This window comes from Harmonia axyridis, chromosome 2, assembly GCF_914767665.1.
Source record: "Harmonia axyridis chromosome 2, icHarAxyr1.1, whole genome shotgun sequence".
Taxonomy (NCBI): domain Eukaryota; kingdom Metazoa; phylum Arthropoda; class Insecta; order Coleoptera; family Coccinellidae; genus Harmonia; species Harmonia axyridis.
In genome coordinates, this window is record NC_059502.1 from 32,568,957 (window position 1) to 32,591,641 (window position 22,685).

The window sequence follows — 22,685 nt, forward strand, 5'->3', positions numbered from 1 at the left end:
GTGCTGAGGAACTAAACGAGTATTTCTTTGGTTTAGGAGAAAAGGTTTATAACGGAGTGCTACCAACCGATGGGTCAGCACATGATTATAGCGAAATGTGAGGATAAAAAATGAAGATTCATGTTTTCTTCAGCCTACTGATGCTTGCGAAATTGAAAACATCATAGGTCTGCTCAAATCTAAAGAGACCCCTGATATAGACGACTTCTCAACGAGAATATTGGAAGAAGTGAAGAAGCAAATATTCCTGCCTCTCGCAGTTGTTATTAACAAATGTATGGAGCAGGGAGTATTTCCAAAGAAACTGAAGAGAGCCCTAGTGGTTCCTATCTATAAAGGAGGAAACATAAACCTACCTCAAAATTATAGACCCATATCAATATTGCCATCTCTATCTAAAGTATTTGAGATCATAATAAAGAAAAAATTGGTTGGGTTCTTTGATAAAAACAACATTTTCTCGAAACATCAACATGGTTTCAGGAAAGGAAGATCCGTCATATCGGCAATATGGGAAGTTATTAAGAAGACTACTAATGCTTGGGATAGTCATGAAATAGTTGAATTGATCTGCCTCGACTTGACAAAGGCTTTTGACACCGTCGATCATGACATTTTACTCGAGAAGCTGGAATATTATGGTGTTAGAGGGATATCACTCGATCTGATATCATCGTATTTGGCTAACAGAAGGCAACAGGTTGCGTGGATGGATCGAAGGTCGGCTGTCGGAGACATTGGTAGGGGAGTGCCGCAGGATTCTGTCCTGGGTCCGATATTATTCCTCATTTTCCAGATAGTATGGAATGTTATGGGATCACCTTGTATGCTGATGATACCTCTGTGTTGGTTAAGGGTTCAAACCCGAAAGAGATTCGTGAGAGGGAGAATTTTGTGTTAGAGAGGATAAAAGAATGGTTTCAGGCAAATAGGTTAAAATTGAACGATTCAAAAACTCAACAAGTTTCGCTTTCACATGCAACTCAACAAGTATCCTCTATCACGTTACTCGGACTACATCTAGAGAGTATGGAAAACCCATATAGATGTCTTAACCCGAAAGTTGTCAGTGGCAGTTTTTTCGATTCGTAGGATAAAAATGTGCACTTCTGACGAAATAGCTAGGTTAGCGTATTTCTCTAATTTCCATTCTTTGGCCTCATATGGGATAGTTTTTTGGGGGGGAACATCGGAAGCATCTAGAGTTTTTAGGCTGCAAAAGAGGGCAATTAGAACACTTCGCAGCCTTCAAGCCAGAGACAGCTGTAGGAGTTCGTTTGTATCAGGGAGGATACTTACAATATCCAGGAACATGAAAGAGGCCTACATCCAGGAGTGGATAAGGGAAGGCTGATGGAGAGAGAGATTTGTTGTTCATGTTTGAATATTAATTATGATCACTCTGTCTAATCCACAGTTACCTTTTTTCTGCATCGAAGTAGCTCAAAAAAACATTATCGGTATCGGCAGCATAAGTAATTTCTTCATTAATTACTAATACAATACATTAATTACCAATACAATACATTAATTACCAATACAAAATCAAATCAAAACGGAGGAAACTCAAAGAAGCAGCCTTCATGGCTATCACTCCGAATCCCATACGCATGCCGTCTCTGGAGATCAAGGAAGTCTGACCACCCTATAAACACCACAAAAAAGCTTCTCAAAATACCTTCATTAACTCCCTCAAAATGAGGAAGGGACAACCAGTATAGGGGTCGTGTAGAAAATATATTTTCGGAATATTTCTTGTTATTGAGAATTTGAAATTATCAAGGTTCAACCAAAGGTCTCGATTTCAAGAACATGCGTCATCATTTTCAATGAATACGTTATACACCTAAACAATGATAATAACGCCTTTTCAACTTTTTAATGAGCTTCCCAATCGAAGCTGATAAACATCACAATGAAAAAATAAAAGTATCGAATCAATCAAAGAGATAACGATTCCATCGTTCTTTGTTCAGGAGAAATCCATACCTATTTTTATTGTTCCATTATCCAGCATTCACTATCGAAAAAATCACAATACCCGAATATAGAAGAAAAATTTCCCTTGAGATGGAACGATAAACATTCTAAGAGTGGCAATTAGTGCGAATAAAGGGATTGTACACAAAGAAGGAAGGAGGTGTGTTTTTAAGCTGTTGTACTAATTCCAGTCGTACAGAACGATGTAGATGTTGTGTTCTTGAAACGTAGAATAATTGCCAATGCACTTCATGGTTCGGTGATGACGATGTTTTCTCGAATAAAACCTATTGTCCGAACCTATCAACGTTATGACGTCACACGAATTCACGCTACATTTGGTTCGTCAAAATGATTGACGCTACACCTTTCATGATACGTATGTTTTTAGTAGGTAGCAAAATGACGGTCACTGAAAACTTTTTTTTCAGCAATTTCAAACTAGTTGGATATGTTGAAAGGAACATATTGTTGTTTTTTCGATATTCCGATTCGATATATTTTCTATGGTTCTGGTGGTAGTATTGATTTCTACTGAAATCATTGGCTTATTATGGATCATATACATTTCTAACTTAAACTGCAAAAATTTCATAGTGGGTTAATTTTTTCATTAATGAAAATGAGAAACTAAAATTAAAGATTCCTGTTACAAATTGGCGAATGCGCTCGGAACTATGTATAATCTAGTGATGAATGCATTCGTCAATTTGTTAGCAGGAATCAGGAATGATCATAATTCACAAGTGCTATGACATTTCATAGATATCTAAAACAAATGTATCTTAATATTGCCATTGGGATGAAAATTTGTTTTCAATTAGAAAACCATACACTTTAGGTATAGGAATATGTTATATCGTCTAAAAGGCAATTTCATTTTCTTCCAATACATCTTTTGTGATGTAGGACATTCCATTTGAAAAAATGATCTTTTTTTAATTTTTATGCCTCGATAAAGCCTGTGATTTCGAACAACTCTGTATGATTAGGGCCATTAGGGATGTATTTCTTACACGTGAATAATACACGGAGTGTTGGTAATCCATACACGAAATTAAGCTTTCTAATATTGCAAGTACTGAAGTGATGAGTGTTTAATTGAAGGTATGTTTTGCTCAAAAAAAGAAGTATGTCAATCAATTACTCGAAAATTGCTAGATATGGGGACAAGAAAGTAAAGACATAAATAATCACTTTTGATTAAAGAATCAAAAGACTTCGCCAAACCGAAAAAAGTAGTATTATATAAGGTGTTATGTTTGGAATATCGTAATTGTTAGTACTTTTCGATATAAGCAGAAACACCATAGCACTGAAAATATTCTAGATCGATAGAGCAGTAGTTCCTATTCAAGAAACCAAATTTTCAATAAAATTGTACCTTTCGTTCTCCGTAAAGTTTGGGGTACCATCGACCCTGGGACCGTATTGTCGACAAGTGATCTTTCAAAACGTATACGTGCTCTCAGTGCTCTGGACACTGAATGTACGTATACGTTTTGAAAGATCACTTGTCGAGAATAAGGTCCCTGGCCCACCTTGTTTAATAAAATTCAATGACTGGAAAAAGCATTGTCCTATCTATCTCGTGACTACAGGTTCGAATCCTGGATGGATGATGATGGATGCTTCTCTTTTAATTTCACAATTTGCTATGGATTTAAAAAATTGAAGGAAATAATAAATCATTTTGAGAACTTTGCAATGTTTCTATTTAGATTTATTATTCTGTCACCCAGTTGCAGGATGTTTATTAAAATTTAATGCCACCTTAACATTTTAATACTCCATTAAACGTCACAAGTCGCCAATGGGCTCCTCGCATTGGAGGATTGAAATTTTAATGACGGCATTATATTTTAATGAACATTCTTGCAACTGGTTGTCAAATCGTAACTATGATACTCGAGAAAATGAAATGGATAATGCTGTAAAGAGGTTTTCACCATGTAAAGGAAATCGGCTAGGATATTGTTTCGGGAAATCCCCACCTGTGTGATATTGACTGCTGTACTAAATAATGCATGAAAGAAAAAGTTCCAGTAAATAATAATGAAACAATATATGGGTATTGCATAAATCTTACAGTCGATAAAACGTAATGCAGAATTATTTTCTGAACTGACCTCATCGCTGAAATTCTGATAGTTCGTTAGAATTCGTGAAACTGTGAATGAAATATCTTGAAAAAATTGCATTCCTCATATTTATTTCGAGTAGTATAAAACTATAATCAGTTATTAATATACTTGTTAACGTGAATTCTGTTTTGGTAGAGTCATTTCGCCCGCTGCAAGGAGGATAATTGGGAACTTTTCATTTTCATTTGTTAGGCTTCGTGGCGAGAGATTAACATTTTTAATTTCAATTGAATTCGTTAGAATTAATTAGATAACTCATGATCCTCTTGAAAAGCTGGCCTATCTGCAAAGTAGGAATTAAGCTGTCTTTTTCACTACATTTTTTTGCCTCTTCATTAGATTCCCAGAACTGAATCTGAGTTACCGTGTAGGGATATACCTTTATATGTATAAATATACTGCTCTTCAAAAGTTAGAAAACTCTGAGTTTTCCGAATAACACACGGACATGTGTGTTCTGAAATGTGTGTATGTAACTAAGTACATAATAACACATAGGCAGTTTTTGTTGTTTTTCTTACTTTACTATGCTACTTAAAACAATGACGATTTCAAAAAAGAAGATATATCTATGTCAATTTTGTCCCTAACTTTTGAAGAGTATATTTCAGACTGGTGAGATTGACTACTTCTACTCATTTATTTTTCGTTTTTTGGAGACAAGAATGAATGCATTCTTTTAATACATTCCAGAAGATAAATAGTGGGTTTCATAAAACTTTTATCGAAGTGATTTGCTCGATCAAATCATTTCTGTGTTGAATTTCAGTTCTTTTCAGACACTTCCACATATTTAAAACCATAATCAATGAGTTGATTGGTCGATCAAGGTTTTATGTAAATCTGAGTAGAAAAAATTCATGAATATGGAATTGATGATCTGAGCACCTGATTTAAATTGAATATGAATTACCCATTCAAGGTCACGGTCAGTTCCACTTTGAGTTTCTGAAAGATACGCTGATACGGGAACAACTGATTTCAATTTGAAATTTTACTTGATGAATATTTCGTTGGTTCATTATACTCATTTCTCAATAATAAACCACCTCAATAATGATGTACTAATACGGTGTTAACTTTATCTTCGAACAGAGGGATTTTGTTACGCTGACCACTATCAAACGAGGAAGCAATACGCTCTATTAGTGTGACGTCACACACCGCCATTTTAGGTCCTCCTGTCAGTGTTCGGAATCCAAACAAATAAATTGTCATTCAAATTAGTACGGTGTCGTTGAAGGAATTGGCTTATTTTCATAAATAAGAGTATTTGAGGAAAGATTTCAGTATTAATTGATAGACAGAAGGAACGAGGTTAGTACTAGTAAGTTTGAATCCTGTATCATTCCCCAGATTTTGTATAAAGCCGTGTTTATTAGTTGAACTTTAAGTTCGAACTTACTGGCATTAATTTCGTGCTTTCTGTGTATCAATTAATAATAACATTGTTCTTCAAATAATCTTATTTATCAAAATAAGCTAATTTCTTCAACGACAACGTACTAATTTGAACGACAATTTGTTTGTTTGGATTCCGAACACTGACAGGAGAACCAAAATGGCGGTGTGTGACTTCATCACTAATAGAGCGTATAGCTACAAGCATCTTTATTCAAAAAAGCCTATTATCACCGAAATAAGGTAAGCACTCACATATAGTCTGAAGCTTTTGAGCGCTCATTTATTGCCCTGGGAGACCACTCTATATAGGATCTACCTGGTTACAATTGACGCATGAATGAATAAATGCTGGAAAACTTCAAACTTCGGTTTAGTAGTTGCTTATTTTTTTAATATTCTGCCTGAATCAATGTTTATGTCCTTACCTCGGGCCGTACATTCTTGAATTTGACCATGGATTAATTATCTTATGATACCATTCCCATATAAAAGTTCGAAAATTACCGACATTCGGACGAAATGATAGAGGGAGCTGTTCAGGGAATGAATGGTCAGAAATAAAATTCTCCATAGAATGCTCTGAATGTAAGTTCAGAAATTTGGGAAAAATTTGAATCTTGTATAATTAAGAATGTTTTTTTCTAGATACCTAATGAAATATTTCCGTAGTAAAACAGGGAAAGACTTTTTATGTTGAATCAGTTTCTTCTATTTGGCAGCTTACAGTTCTGAAACTCGAAGAGGTACCTATTGATTTAGTCTCCAATTCTCTTCTTTTCTAGTAGAATAATTTTCCATCTGAAATTTAATCACTCAACAACAAAATGTTATAGAATGGATAGGTGGCAAAGGACAAATACTACTTTATCAAGTAGACCCAAGAGGCATTTATTCTATTTGTTATTTATGCACCGACTCCATTGCTTTTGTGGCAAATTTCACAAAGTGGACTCAAAATAAATGCTTTCACACTGAACTTGGTGTTGCTCATTTCCAATTCTATCTGAGTTTATTCCTTCCATCGTGAAATAACGATTCATTCTGGTTTGAAGTCAGTAAATTGAAACTCTCGCTTCGTTGTTCTCAAAAATATTACACAGGAATAGAACATTTTTGACTAACAGAAAATTATCATTTATCTAAGTGTTTTATAAGAGGTTTATGTAGAACTGAAGGAGCTATAGGTGATTGTGATTTGCCTTGAATATTTCATTATTGCTTTAACTGGAATTTCTTTCGACTTTGCTTTTGATAACTTCGACAAAAAAGTATCCTTGTCCGAAATGATGTTTTTTCAGTATTCATTTTAGGTATGGGGTTTGCTCAAATAACCCCCACGCATGTAGAATCGACTGAAATAATAAAAAATATATCGTGAATTTGAGTTGTCCAAGTTCATGATCTTCTGATAAACACCCTGTACATTTTTCGTCCAGACCGCAAACAGGTGTATAATATTACATATTTGCAGAATCGAAAATGAAAAAGGCTTTTTCGAAAAAAAAAATTTCTGCAGAAATATTCAAAAAATGTGAGTCCTCATCGCCACAATTTTTTCATGAGAATTCCATTAACTCATGAACCGTCGAGTTTTTACCCAAGGTAAATTGCCAAAATTGTCGTCAAAAAAGCTATCTAATGATGCAATAATATACTGGGTGTGCCATTTGAAATAATGAAGTAGTGGTCTCTTTCCGGTATAACCAGAAGTTGTAGAGATCTTGAAACATTTTAGGGAGAAAGATCATTATCTATATGCAAATTTTCGGTTCAAAATTATTAATAATTTTTCATAAACGTCTAATAGGCCATCCCGATTTATGTTGATGCAAAATCAAGCCAGGCCCCACGCCGCTTGAGTTGTGAAAAATTATATAGAAGTCGGTATCCTTACCAGGGTATGGCCAACTAAAACCTTAACCAAAATGCCATAAAGTCTCTCATTTTAAAAAATATCAAATAATTTGACAACTTTCACAATAATATATCTGTATGATATATTTAGTTTATTTTTGTCTTGGAAAATATTCTAATTCTAAAAATGACAAATTTAATAATCAACCAAACGAAATTTCAAAATGACTAAAACTGTACAAATTGAGTAAACGGTTAACAAATTGAATAGCTAAATTAACATAAAGACAGACGTCCTTTCGGAATTTTTGTATTTAATGATACAATTTTCCTCATCAGTGCCTTATAGTTCAACAAAATTATTGAATATACAAACTCACCACTTGTATATCCATTTCATAAAAATTGCAATTGAGAAACTACAAACTAACTAAACGTAACGGTTGCTCTAGTAAGGATTCACAGAGCAAGCAATTACTGAAGGTAGTAATAGATTTATTTCTTGTCATTCTCTTGAAATAACTATACAAATCGACATTTACAATTGAATAATTGATATTTATTAAATATCCTTCATCAAGAAGACTCATTAAACTTTTATAATCTCTCATTTTAAGTAAGGCTCGTCGTTGCCTAGAAGTTATTCCTGCCAGAAATGGAACTACTCGCTATTGATACTTTCGTTTAACTTGTTACTTTTTATTCTGCTTCGTTTTTTCGTTGTTAAATTTGGATCTTCATTCTTCAAAGATAAGGCTAAAGTGTAAATTTAATTCCAACTTAATAATGTAATTGTGACACTCTACAGTTTTACGAAAAAAACAGGCTATAACTCATAACTGCGATACCTGGTATTTAGAAAATAGGGTCTGTATGCGCAAACCGCATAAAATCTCTGATTTTATATAATCATACTAACGTTCAGAAAAAAAGTACCTGCAATTAAAAGTCCAAATCGGAAAATAGTTTTGACGAAAATGTATCTTAACTTTTTGCCTAACTTTTAGTGGTGCATTAATTTATTGGCGAAGTTTATTAGAATTTTTAAGCAGATAATAGGTACGAGAATACGTACTGTGTATTACAAAGAAAGATTTTAGGAGTGAAGGATGACGAAACATATTGCTATTCGACCAATCAGCAGAAAATATTTACCTGGAACTAGTCTTTTAATGGTTCATTGATGTATTTTTTGACATCAACATATTTCTATAGAAAGAGTTGATAATGTTAAATCAGATAATTACTGAAATTAATACTAATGCCTTCACTTATTTTTTATTCTAGAGAGAAAACATAAAATTACTGATTGTTGTTACAGGCCCGCTATAATCCCAGGAAATATATGCCTTATATTTATCATCTTCATAGTTCCCTTGGGTGGAAGAGGGACAATAGCTCCTAATCACTCTCTGGTTATTTCGTTGTACAAAAGGTATCCCCCCTGACAATTAACAATGAGGGAAATTTCTTGAAATGTACCATTCATCAAACAATTGAATCGTTTATTTAATCGAAAAAATCGAAGAAATTTGTTATTATTTATTATTATTGTTATTAAGAGAAAAGGAGATACTACTGGGATGAATAGCGGCAGATGTTTCTCGGATTTGGAATATTTACCTCTTTCTGGATAGCTATCAACGTCACGAATTGAACATTCTTCAAAGGAAAGGAAATGGTGACGGAAAGTTGTAGTTCAATTCTAAAAGAAACATTGACGCTGAAATTATAGTCTCACGAATTAGTTCCCTAATTTGAAACAATTGTATTGGTTGAGGTTAAGACTAAAATATACCTACCCGAAAGAACAAACAATTGTTTGGACAAGAAATGAGTTGTAAAATCTCAGTGGCAGGTCTCTGCAGACATAATAACTGGTAATGAGATATGGGGCTTACGATTTTTTGCTCTGAGGTGCAACCGACACAAAAAAACCAAAAGTGACAATCTTTATAAGGCCAACCCTTTTTTTTCATAATATAACTCAAATTACTACAATTACAATATAAACGACTGTTCGTGGCGAGTACTGAATTCATGTCCTGAGAATGCGTAAAAAAGGTTCTTTGAATCTTTCACATATGAAAGTTATAATTTATTTGTTGAATACACATTTTTGTTACATTTAATTGAAATTCAACCATTCCTTCTATTTAGATCCGAATGAAGTATTAGGTATGGTATGGATCCATTACTACTGTTTGTTTTGTTGTTTAGAACTTCTGCATATGTGAACTGGTGACTTGAAGATATTGCAGCCAATTTTCCAGTTCATCTCATAGTTACTTCAAATCGTTTTCTAAAAGCTTAATTATTTATTATTTACTCTCTATGAGATTCCATAATATCATACACATTTCTAGTTCATCTCATAGTTAGGTCCTTCAAATCTTTTTCTAGAAGCTCAATTATTTCTTGTTTGCTTTCTATAACATCATCTTTAATTGCTATTTTTCTATGGAAAAATTCAACTGATTAACTATTTAACCAGGCAAATTTCAACAATTTGGTGAAGTCCACTAAAATCTTTCATATGCAATTGAAATCCACGTTTATATGCATCATAAACTCTTATTTCAGTTTTAATAACTCTCTGTTTCCAAACACTTGAAAAATACATTGAAAATTTTTCTGAAACCACTACCATGTTTCATCATTTATGAAGCTATGAAGATCCTTTACAAATTTATCCTAAATTTGAGGAATAAAGAGAAATGAGAGATTTCTCGATTAATTTTAAGAGAAATAAATGGTTTCTAGAAGCAGGGTGTTAAAGTTTGATTATTTCTTATAGCATTTTCACTTACAATCTTACAAAAAAATCAAACTGCAATTTGGCGGAGTCATTACTATTTAGAGTTCACATCACGTGATATGTAATTTATTATTATTATAAATCTACAGGGTGATATTGTTTTGAAACAGTACCCGCTTTTTTTCCCGCTGAACTGGTCGTTTGTAGTTTTGTCGATGTAGTTGTTGTACATGAATTATTTATTTTGATACTTATTTTTTGGATCTGTAATAGAAAATGGCTAAAGAAGATTCGATTAAATTGTATAATGTTCAGATAAACGATAGGACTACAAGAAACTCCTCTATCTCAAAAACAAGGCATTTGTGAGCCTAGTTTAAAGGACTTTTTTTTCTGATATTTCCGAAAAATCTCTCATTTTTGTTTGTATCTCTATTTGAGAAATGCCCTGTAGTTTTCAAGAAAAGATCAAGACGACAAATATCGATCGGAGGAAGTTTTTCATTTGATTTTTGGATTTTAGATGTTCCAAAACGTATACTGTAAAAATGTACATAATAAACAGGGTGCTTCATTTCCTCATCGACAAACTTTGCCATATGAAAGGTCATGTAATTTCAACAAAAACACATTAAGGGAACATATATGCATGATTTAAATTATTCAAGGAAATAAATTCCTTAAAAAGTTTCATTCTTGTCTATTGAGATGATTTAATATTTGAATTGCTTAGAAACAAGCGTGAATCACCATGTAAAGTAGGTTTAATATAAATCTGTATTCATGTTAATGAATAATAATGGAGCTATTGTTAATGGTTTCATTCAAAAGTATCAAGTTAATGTAGCTTGGGAAAACTTTGAAATGAAAAACTTCTTGCGTATCAATTGCCTCAACTCGAAAATAATACAATCCTTGCGGTTCTTTCTCTCTTTCACATCCGGATACTCCACCCGATACCTATCCATATGAATGTTTGCAGGAGATAAGGCACTAATGAATCGAACATGAGCTCCCATCATGCGTTACCACCCTTAACTAAAACGTTTCTGCTGTCTGATACTCCTCTCACTAAACCGAATCAACCCCATTTTGGACTCGGCGTCGTTTTTACATTGGCATCACTGAATTAATCGACTCGGAGAAACTCCTTATCACTCCAACTACTCCAGAAATGCTAAGAGATCGATCATTAAGATTGGAAGTGTTTCCGTGGAATGAAGGAGCATATTCACTCACATCTCAAGTTTGAATTGCACTAGATGTGATCGCAAGTGTGAATATAAATTGAATCACAAGTATGTGGTGTGAAATAGACCTCCTAAGTTATTTCAACCGGTGGAAGAGCGGCTTTCCACTGTGTAGGGAAATGTATATTAATAAAAAAAAATTAAAAGGTGTTGTGAGTTCGACCTGTCGCACTAATGGACAAATCTTTCGTTTTTACCTACTAGTTTTTCTTTCAGGGCATGAGAATAAAAATTTAGTGATTTCAATAGATTTACTTCGAGAAAATCGAATGATTACAATGATTAGATTAAGATCCGAAAAGCTGAAAGCAATTGTACATTTCTAAACATAACCATTGAAGATTTGGGGATTATTCTACCCTCAAATTAGAATAGATTCTTATATTATATTAGTCGATTTGTGTCTGCATCCTCTATTCAACATGTCAGCTTACGAGCCAATTTCTCGTCATTTGCGGGGGGTTTTGATTTTCTTCTTTGATATGAATAAATCTGTGGCCGAGGGTCGTAGAATGCTCTCAAATACATATGGCGAGGCCGCTATTAGTGAAATAACGTGCCGAAAGTACTTTCAACGCTTCAAGAACAGTGATTTTGACATCGAAGACAAGCATGGCGGTGGAAGGTGAAGGTTTTTGAAGATGCAGAATTGGAGGCATTTCTTGATCAAGACTCGTGTCAAACGAAACAAGAATTGGCAGGATCATTGAGAGTGACGCAACAAGCCATTTTGAAACGCCTAAAAGTCATGGGAATGATTCAGAAACAAGGAAATTGGGTGACGTACGAGTTGAAGCCGAGAGATGTTGAACGGCATTTGTTTGCTTGTAAACAGTTGCTTGTAAGACAAAGACGGAAGGGATTTCTGCATCGCATTGTGACTGGAGACGAAAAATGAGTTCATTACAATGATCCCAAGCGCAGAAAATCATGGGGATATCCCGGTCATGCTTCCACGTCGACGGCCAAACCGAATATTAACCGAATCAAAGATATTGAGTTTTTCGACTTAATATTTTTGATGGGACCTCATACATATATATTTAAATATATTTCATTAATTTTGAAATTCATTGTATCATTGTTATCTAGTCATATTCAAGGTGTTCCCAATTAATTAGAAATTAACTATCATTTTAAAAATAATGAGGAGAGTTGGTGTTTTTTAAATATGATACCCTCAAAGCCCTACCCCTAGCTGGGCTAGTGAGAACAACAATGCTCCAGCAAAGATTAAATTATTCAGCTATATTTTCAATTTAATATGAAATTTTAGACAGTTTGGATAGAAGAAAGTTGATTTCGTAAGATTTCGCAAATATAAAGGAAGAAGTGTTAAATTTTTGTATATAAATATTTAAGTATATAGTTTTATACATCAGTGAAAAAATAATAAGTACTTGATGAATCGAAATAAATTTTTTATCTTCTTAAAGTTTTTTTTGCCATAATGAGAAAACATTAATGATCCTTTTTTTTGACGAAACTCAAAGTAGTCGTAGTGCGACATAATCTTTAAAGCACGACAAAAGGGCTACGAAAAGCTAGCGGCGGGCCTAAGAAGCATTGGAATTTACCTTTTATGGCGGGACATATCCTTTTCCATATCGTCAAGCAGCCACTACGATGAAATTGTCCTAAAGCTAATTCCATGTAAAATAGTGGCAGACCTCCAAAGACGAGCATAATGGTGTAGGGTATGAGAAAAGCACCTGAAAAATAAAGGAAATCAGAGAAGAAAGGAACATACAAGAGTGGGATGGTGTTGCGAAATGAATTTTAATTAAAAAACTTCATATCTTTATCTTCGAAATGTATGAAATCAGAGAACTAGCGGAGCTTTTTATTTTTTCATTGATGAAAATTTAGAAAACGATATGATTTTTCATTCAACTTCAGAAAAGTATGTTACCAATGAAATGCTATAATGCTTTCTAGCATAGTTGCCAGTTTTTAGAATTTTACAATAAAATCAACATCAACAATTGATTGTCTAAATTGTAATTTTACATGGAATTGCATACTGTTGTATTATTAGAGTTAAGAAACCAAAAGAAAGAATGAACATCTTGGATTGATTGAAACAATAATGCGAACAAATATCCCCAAAGGACCCCGCACGTTTAGTGTGGGAAATGGCTTTCCGTGAATTTGGCTGAATTTTTGATATGTTGTAGTTCTTGATGAACTGTTCAGAAGTTTTTTCAGCCACAAAGCTCAAAAATGGACAGTTTTCGAGATATGGAGCTTCGAAAATGGATTTTCTGCAATTTTCGGGGTTTTTGCTCATCAATCGGGGAGCTCTCATTTCTGGTTTTGATAGAATTTAGATGTTCGGCGGCCAGAACCCGACTGAGAAATGATCATCCTTGGTTATACTAATATAACCAAGGATGATCATGCCTAAGCACCGCCATCGATAATTTTTCATACACTGCTCCACATTGGCTATGAAATGAGATACAAAATCCAAGATCTTCCATACATCTTTTCATGCCATAAGATGACGCCAGAATAATTCACATGACCGAGAAACGACATATTGTGAGATTTTTTTAAGAGAGACCATAATAACTGAAATCTCATATAGCTGATGTCCAATAATATCAAATATGTTAGACGAAATGTTCATAACCAGGCATCGCGAGCTGTAATGGGGGAAAATGGGAAAATCATAATCATATATCCTCAGGGATAACAATTGTGATCACTATTGATGTCATTTACATATGATATGCGATTTGTTTCTCACAAATCTCGATAATCTGACAATGGGAGGCAAGACATTTTCCTCAGAATGTCTCGAAATTGATGATAGCATCTCACAGACAAAGGAATACGTGAAAATGTCTGCAGTTTTGATGCAATATAGTACTATACGGGTAGAATATAGAAGTCCAAGTTTTGCAAGCTAACTATGAATGGAACTTCCGATATTAACCCACGAATTCTTGAAAATAATTTTTGTTTTCTATGAACTTTTTGAACTTCACACATACGAAATAATACTATCTAATATGATCGTTGGCAAAATGAATGAGTAGATCAATCAATAACAATATAATAATGAGAGTTACATTCATAATAATAATAACAATAATGATAAGAAACAAAAAACAATTTAAAATTATAGGATATTATTGCACATGCAAATCGGGTGCCAGGACCGTCGGGTTGTGGTAACGTTTTATGCTTTCTTAGTTTTGCTCGCCATAACCGATGAGTCAAATATCCAAATTTTAATTTATTAAACTATGTGCTCGATGCTGCCAACAGAATGAATCAATGATATTATCATTTGATGAGGTAGTATCCACCCAACCAAATATCGAGTAGTTAGATAGGAGTTTACATGGCGTGAAAGGCTTGATTTTTCTTCTTATTTTTGAGATGATTGATGATTGTGTTATGTTCGTTGATATAGTTTTATGTTACCAAATCATTAATTTTGCCCTCTATTCGATTCATAATATTCTAAATGATTTCTTGCGTTTGCTAATATAATTTTATTAAGTTTTTTGTTTATTATTATTATTATTATGAATGTAACTCTCATTATTATATTGTTTTTGATTGATCTACTCATTCATTTTGCCAACGATCATATTAGATAGTATTATTTCGTATGTGTGAAGTTCAAAAAGTTCATAGAAAACAAAAATTATTTTCAAGAATTCGTGGGTTAATATCGGAAGTTCCATTCATAGTTAGCTTGCAAAACTTGGACTTCTATATTCTACCCGTATAGTACTATATTGCATCAAAACTGCAGACATTTTCACGGATTCGTTTGTCTGTGAGATGCTATCATCAATTTCGAGACATTCTGAGGAAAATGTCTTGGCACCCCATTGTCAGATTATCGAGATTTGTGAGAAACAAATCACATATCATATGTAAATGACATCAATAGTGATCACAATTGTTATCCCTGAGGATATATGATTATGATTTTCCCATTTTCCCCCATTACAGCTCGCGATGCCTGGTTATGAACATTTCGGCTAACATATTTGATATTATTGGACATCAGCTATATGAGGATTCAGTTATTATGGTCTCTCTTAAAAAAATCTCACAATATGTCGTTTCTCGGTCATGTGAATTATTCTGGCGTCATCTTATGGCGTGAAAAGATGTATGGAAGATCTTGGATTTTGTATCTCATTTCATAGCCAATGTGGAGCAGTGTATAAAAAATTTTCGATGGCGGTGCCTACTATAACCAAGGATGATCATTTCTCAGTCGGGTTCTGGCCGCCGAACATCCAAATTCCATCAAAACCAGAAATGAGAGCTCCCCGATTGATGAGCAAAAATCCCGAAAATTGCAAAAAATCTAATTTCATAGCTCCATATCTCGAAAACTGTCTATTTTTGAGCTTTGTGGCAAACGACACTTCTGATCAGTTTATCAAGAACTACAACATATCAAAAATTCAGCCAAATTCACGGAAAGCCATTTCCCATACTAAACGTGCAGGGTCCTTTGTGGACGCTAATTTGGGTGTTCTCAATATCACTTATTATATGCATGAAATTGATTTTCGATGATTGAATAGTTTCTCCAGCCATTGATCGCACCTCTGGTGATTTCTCTTTAAATAAAAGTTCAGATATGAGGTCCATATTCAGTTCAGGTTCAATTAAATGCATAATACATTTTTCCTCCATAGCATCGTGAAGTATTGAAATAACATTCTGAAAAGATTCTTTTCATCCAAATATTCGATTGTTCAGGAAATACCTGAAGGCATATTGAAGAAGTATGGGGAAAATCAAGGTATATTTGGATGAATTCCCAGTATTGCCTCCATCAATTTTATATTGTATACAAGATACAAAATGTTTGCTTAGTTCTTCCTTCATTCTATTCTGTTCATATTTTCTCAACTATTAGCCTCATTCAGTATTCAGTTATTAGGATAATTAGAATTCGGGAATAGCCGCACTTCATTCCTTTGAATTTCCTTTGGAGCCTTCCTCGTATTCTTATGAGCAGTCGATATTTTAACGAGCAACCAATCATTTGTAAGAGCAGACACACATAAATGACTTTCTTTTAGGAGTAACGTATAATATTAATTACTATATGTGTAATTCACAAAATAAGTCAAGGGTCGGCAGTCTGAATATTAATGGTCTATTTTGATTTGGAGAATTAAAAAAAATATTATATACTCACAAAGTACGAATTTCGAAAATTGGAGAAGAATTAAAATGCTTGACGAAAACCGAAATATGCAGCGCCAAAATACTCAATATTTCAAGATCTCTACATAACCAATGAACGCTTCGTAAAATATACTGATGAATAAGATTTCGTACGATGATATAATTAATGGTTTCGCGAATTCAAAGTCTCGCAAAAAAATTTAGTACTGCTGTTCTTATTCAACTTTATTTACTAATAGATAATTAAGGAAGAATATTTATTATATTGTTTTTAACCTGTGTTTTAAAAAATATTCATCAACGTTCACCAAATGTGTATTTTCTGTGTGAACTTTATTTATATTATTTAAGTATTGTATAGTTTTAAGACATATACCTTATTTTACTTCAAAAGAATTAGGTACATTATTAAGATATTATTTGCTCAAAATATTGATTTTTGATTATTTGCTGTGATTATTATATCAAGGATCTGACACGGTACCTTAGTTCTTATTCATTCTAACCATCCGGGAAAACTTGATGCAACAAGGATGATGAAGCACAAATTTTAAAGTTAACATTTTATCTGATAGAAAATATAATTGATATGATTGTGAACTGAGGTATCAAAATTCAGAGGCAGCAAAATATGAATAGCCGACAGGCGTCAAATCCTCTACACTGGAGTGTTTCTCACCGAATTCCGTAAAGTTTTTGAACATGCAAATGAAAAGATTTATGAATGAAATGATTTAGATGAAAGAATTACATATTTGCTTCTTTTTTTTCTTCAGAAATCTTAGTGTACCAATTGGTTTAAAAGACAACCAAATAGAATTGAGTTTAGGATAAATCTAAGACTTAACTCCGTCTAGGCTTGAATCGTCTAATATCTCATTTCGTTTATGTGTCTGTATATACTCTTTTCCTATTGAAAATGAAGTCAGTTTATTCATTGACTTTTTAATATGAAAATGAATTTTACACAATATCTTCATAGGAGATTCAAATTCTTCATAAATGTAAGAGCGAAAAATAATATAATACAGATACCTATATAGGATACCTACTCGCATGATACAGAGGTTAATATGATCAAACCAATACCCTATTGAATTTCACAAGTGAGTTATCAGCTCCGCTCTGTAAACTGACAAAATTGATAAAATTATCCTTATCTTCGGGCTGTAGCGAATAATCCGATAACGGCATGAATAAACAGGAAAATTCGCTGCGTAAAACACGCTGCAACCGGATGAATAGGACCTAATGATCCCAGTTACATGAATAGCTAACATGAAGTTTCCGAAATTCAATTTTCTCCGACGATCGATGTCTAAATCGTTATGAAAGGATTTGTGTTTAGCGAAATCCCATGTGATTAATTTCTGGTTGGAATTGGAACTTAATTATTAGGCCAATTGAAAAGTCCCCGGTCTGATGCACAGATGGCGATGCTAGTATTAAATCTATATGATTTTTAGCTAGTACCAAACATTAAACGATACGTGTCAAAATTTGACAGCAGTCCAACCATTAGTTTGTGAGATTTGTTATTTGGAAAAAGATGGAGAAAAAAAGAATTTCGTGTGCTGATAAAATATTGCTTTTGCAGTTGAAGCAAAACCTTGGCGTAATGAAGAGTTTCCGGGGTCTGCACCAGGAAAATCAACCATCATTTATTGGTATGCTAATAAATGATAAAGAGGCTGTCACCGATGAAAAAATCAAAAAAGTTCACAAAATAATTTCGAATAACTGTAAACTGAAGTTGATCGAGATAGCAGACATTGTGAAGATATCATCTGAACGTGTACCTACAACATATCATTTACGAATATCTGAATATGAGAAAGCTGTGTGCAAAATGGGTGCTGCGCGAGATCACAATCGATCAAAATCAACAACGTGTTAATGATTCTGAGCAGTTTGAAGCTGTTTAAGTGCAATAAACATGAATTTTTGCGTCGATATTTGATAATGGAGTGACCATGGCTCCATAATTTCACTCCGGAGTCCAATCGACAGTCAGCTGGGTGGACTGCACACGATGAACCGAATCCAAAAAAAAAAAAATTTCCTGTTCTCAGATCCCAAAAGAATGCTCGCCGAGAAGAAATTTAGCGCCAATGAAGAAGTAATCGCCGAAACTGAGGCCTATTTTGAAGCGAAAGACGAATCGTACTACTAAAATTGTATCGAAATTTTGGAAAATCGCTATAATCGCTGTATCGTCCTTGAAGGCAACTATGTTGAATAATAAAATCGAATTTTGCCAAAAAAAGTCCGTTTATGTGCATAATCTGACTAGATGTTCGGAATTTTCAACTTTTTTTTAATTGACTCATATGAGCAGTTTGATGGCTTGAGATGAGAATATGTATCTGCCAAATTTTAAACCGAACCGATGAATGGTTCGGAAGTGATTCTAACCAAAAATTCTGTTGAAATCAATAAATCACCCTGTATCTCAGAAACGAAGAACCTTAGCCCATAAATAATTGTTGCTTTCTGGCTTTCGTGGCTAACACCTATTCACCATGAAACTGTGTACAGTTACTCGTGAACCATCTCAATAGTCTATACATTCAAATAATGAGCTATGCGCTTTGCATTATCGAGTACGCAAATATCTGATGAATAAATAAAATAATCAATTTCAACATTTTTTCTGGATTTTAATATGAAATGGCGGCCGTCAAATTTGGCCGAAATTCCATCCCTCACAAAATTACACTTGAGGCAACTAACACCGGCCTTGATCTCGTCTATCTCGAATACTTTTGATACTACGTCTTCAAGCTGAATATCCAGAGTGTTTTCTTTCTAGCAAAGTGCGTTCATTGAGGCAATTTTCTTCTGGAATTGTATAAACCCTTTGATTTTCACTATTTCATCATTGATCTAGCTTTCTGCTTATGAACTCTTCTATTCATCAGTAATGATATGAGCTTTTACCAGTCACATAAAGACCATATGCTCTATTATCTTGTCTAATAAAAGCAGTTTCTTTTTCATTGTTCGCCACTTTGCTCATTCCAAATCTGGTTGTTCTGAAATTCCTCTTCTTTTGTTTTTATTTATTTATTTAATAAGTAATAGTAGTTGAGGTTGGTTAAACCTATAAACCCAAAATACAAAAGTAAATTCCAAAAATGAACAATCCAATTGGTAACTAAAAAATAATAATGATAAATCGTAATATTCAGGACATATAATAAAACCAAAACCGGGTCATCGTGTGGAGCGCCAATCGTCCAGTCTGTTCTTGAAGGCGTTCACCAATGTAGCCTCCACAACAGTTGTTTGTACATATTTTATTTTTCGTGATTTTTTATTTTTATTATTCTCTGCAGTTGAACGATTTTCAGTTGGATTTTTTACACTTATCACTCGACTTCGGTAACTTATATTTACCCAAAAATTTTCTGCTTTTACCTGCTCGAATTTTTTGCCTTCATTTTATCGTATCACTCGTTATTTTCAATACCAAACTAAACAATAAAATTGACCTCTTGAAATCATGTAGTTACTGAATAATTACTTGAATAATTTAATGATATAGAACCACTAACTTCCAGATATTGCAAAACTAAAGCACTAATTAGCAGACAAAAAGTATCTTGCTACCATTCAAGCAATCGCATTATAGGTAGATATTATCTCAACTTTTTATTATTATTTTATTGCAATAAATCGATTAAATCGTTAATTCAAAAAAATGAGAGGATGAAAGCAATAACATTGATAGATAAAAATATTCATAGCGGAAAACATACATGTACGTAATATAAAATAAATATAATTGAACTATGGCTTTAGTTACGAAAGTATTTTATGACGTATTTATGAAAAAACTCTTATGTATATTTGAAGCATTTTCGATACGAAAATTCAAATATCTGTAGCTGACATTTGGACTATCAATAACAGTTTGTTTTGTAGTACAAGCACGCAAAAAAATTCCATCACTTGACACGGAATTACCGACCCTCAATCACCTCTAGTGAACTCAAAAAGGGATTCGCATATGAGATAATTTAACGCCCATCAAACAAATAGATGAATATTTGAACTCATATTGTAACATTTTTATAAGGTTGGATGCTGAAACAAGACAGCTACTGGGACTTGAAAATTACTTCTCCCACAGATGCAAGAATGGATACTTACCCCCTCCATTTTGATAACAAATGTATGGAAATCTCCATACGTTTCCTAAATCCACTGCAAATCCAACAACTGCAAGGAGAAACTCGACTTTTTTGTCCCATGTTTCTCTGGTTCTATCAGGAGTTAATGCCACTACTACAACTCTGGTAACGTTATCCTTAACCGCCTTTGTCGATTTCGCCTCTTTGGTAGTTTTTCCATTATCATTCTAGAAAAATATAAAATATGGATATTTAAATACTGTTTAAAGAATTGTTGATTTAGTTATCTTATGAAATGTTGGTTTCATGTAAATATCTATGATATATACATATATGTTATGGGACAGATGAATGGATAGGGCATTAGTCATCAATAAAGTCACTCATAATCAATCAAACATCATTATTCATCTAGAATAATTTTATGGAGAGTGCGTAAGGTTCTCTCTAATCTAAATGCGGAAAACAAGACTACAATCGATGTTCATCCAAAAGTGGCTGTAGTGTTGATGAGTATTTCTGTCGCGAAGTAAAACATTTTGCCATTAATTCGGCCATTATAGTGATAAATAGGAGAGGTATGATGTGTTATTCACTATAAATTTTATATTTCGAATCACAGATCATTCTTAATACAGTGTATTTAAAATTTCAATTCTTTCTAACTGTGAATTTTTTACTATTCATACAGGGTGACTAATGATGTAAGGAACAAACGGCTCAGTGGAGATAAAGGAACTCGAACCGAATGAGGATTGGGATTAAAATGTCCCAGAAGGATATTGGTTTCAGAGATATTTGGGTGTTTTATGAAAAAATGCTGAAACTGTTAACATATCTTTGTTAAAATGGCAAATTTTTCATTGTTATTTCAGAAGATTGTTACTGTACGCATTCTCAATTAGCTCACAAAGTTTTCAATTCACGTGCCATGTGAAAAACATCTCGGTATATGAGATTAAAAAAATTGAGCGAAGTTACAAAATTTTCATATCCACTTGAAATAATATTTTTGATACAACAATAACACTGATATCAAGGTACTGAAGATGAATCTGACTCATTTCAATAACTCCCAGAACTCTTATTTATTCTACTGAACTGAAAAATGTGGAACAATTAGGGATTCACTGCTTGACTTGATATTCAATACTTGACTGCAGTTCAAGTAGCTTGAGCTTGACTCGAAATCAAGTCAAGTAGTAGTTTTCCAATGTCATGTCAAGTATTTATTTATTGAGTACTTGGCTTAAAATTGAAAAACTACTACTTGACTTGAACTTGAGTTGATTTCGAGTCAAGCTCAAGCTACTTGAGCTTGAGCTTGAGTCAAGTAGCTTGAATATCAAGCCAAGCCGTGAATCCCTAGGATCAATCATCCACCTTTTATATTTTCAACAGTATATGCTTCAACAAAATAATTTAATAATTATCAGGTCATATTTTTCTTGTACAGCTTCTAAAATAAATGTAGGTAACCTAATATTGTTGTCATTGGGATGAAAATTTGCTTTCAATTAGAAATCTTGCAGTCAAGGTATAGGAACTGAAAGGAAATCTCATTATTTTTCAATACATCGTATGATATGAAAGTCATTCCATTTGAAAAAACGAACTCTTCACCATTTTAATATGTCTCCTTGATGCCTGTGATTTCAAACAATCCTGTATGATTAGGGACGTATTCTTTTATAAGTAAATGATCCGCAGGATATTGGTAATCCATGCCCGAAATTTCAGTTTTCTGGTATTCCAAAGTGAATGTTTCATTGAAGCTAAGTTTTGAACAAAAGCCAGTAGTAAATCAATCAATTACTCGAAAACCGCTAGAGATAGGAACAAGGCAGATAAATAATCAAGATTCTATGGCAAACCGAAAAAAATAATAATGTACAGGGTGTAAAATTCGAAATATCGAAGTTGTAAGTACTTTTTGATATAAGCGGCAACACTGCAGCGCAGAAAATATTTTAGATCGATAGAG

The 22,685-nt window shown here is 33.4% G+C and overlaps 1 protein-coding gene across 1 annotated transcript in view; it reads right to left on the reverse strand.

The window, feature by feature from the left end:
* LOC123671950 (sodium-dependent serotonin transporter) overlaps positions 1-22,685 on the reverse strand; it is a 96,360-nt gene that overhangs the window by 23,745 nt on the left and 49,930 nt on the right. Inside the window, exons 3-4 of the mRNA XM_045605859.1 lie at positions 20,721-20,928; positions 12,968-13,102 (exon numbers count right to left, since the gene is read on the reverse strand). Coding sequence (XP_045461815.1) covers positions 12,968-13,102; positions 20,721-20,928 — 343 coding nt within the window. The remainder of the gene's footprint in view (positions 1-12,967; positions 13,103-20,720; positions 20,929-22,685) is intronic.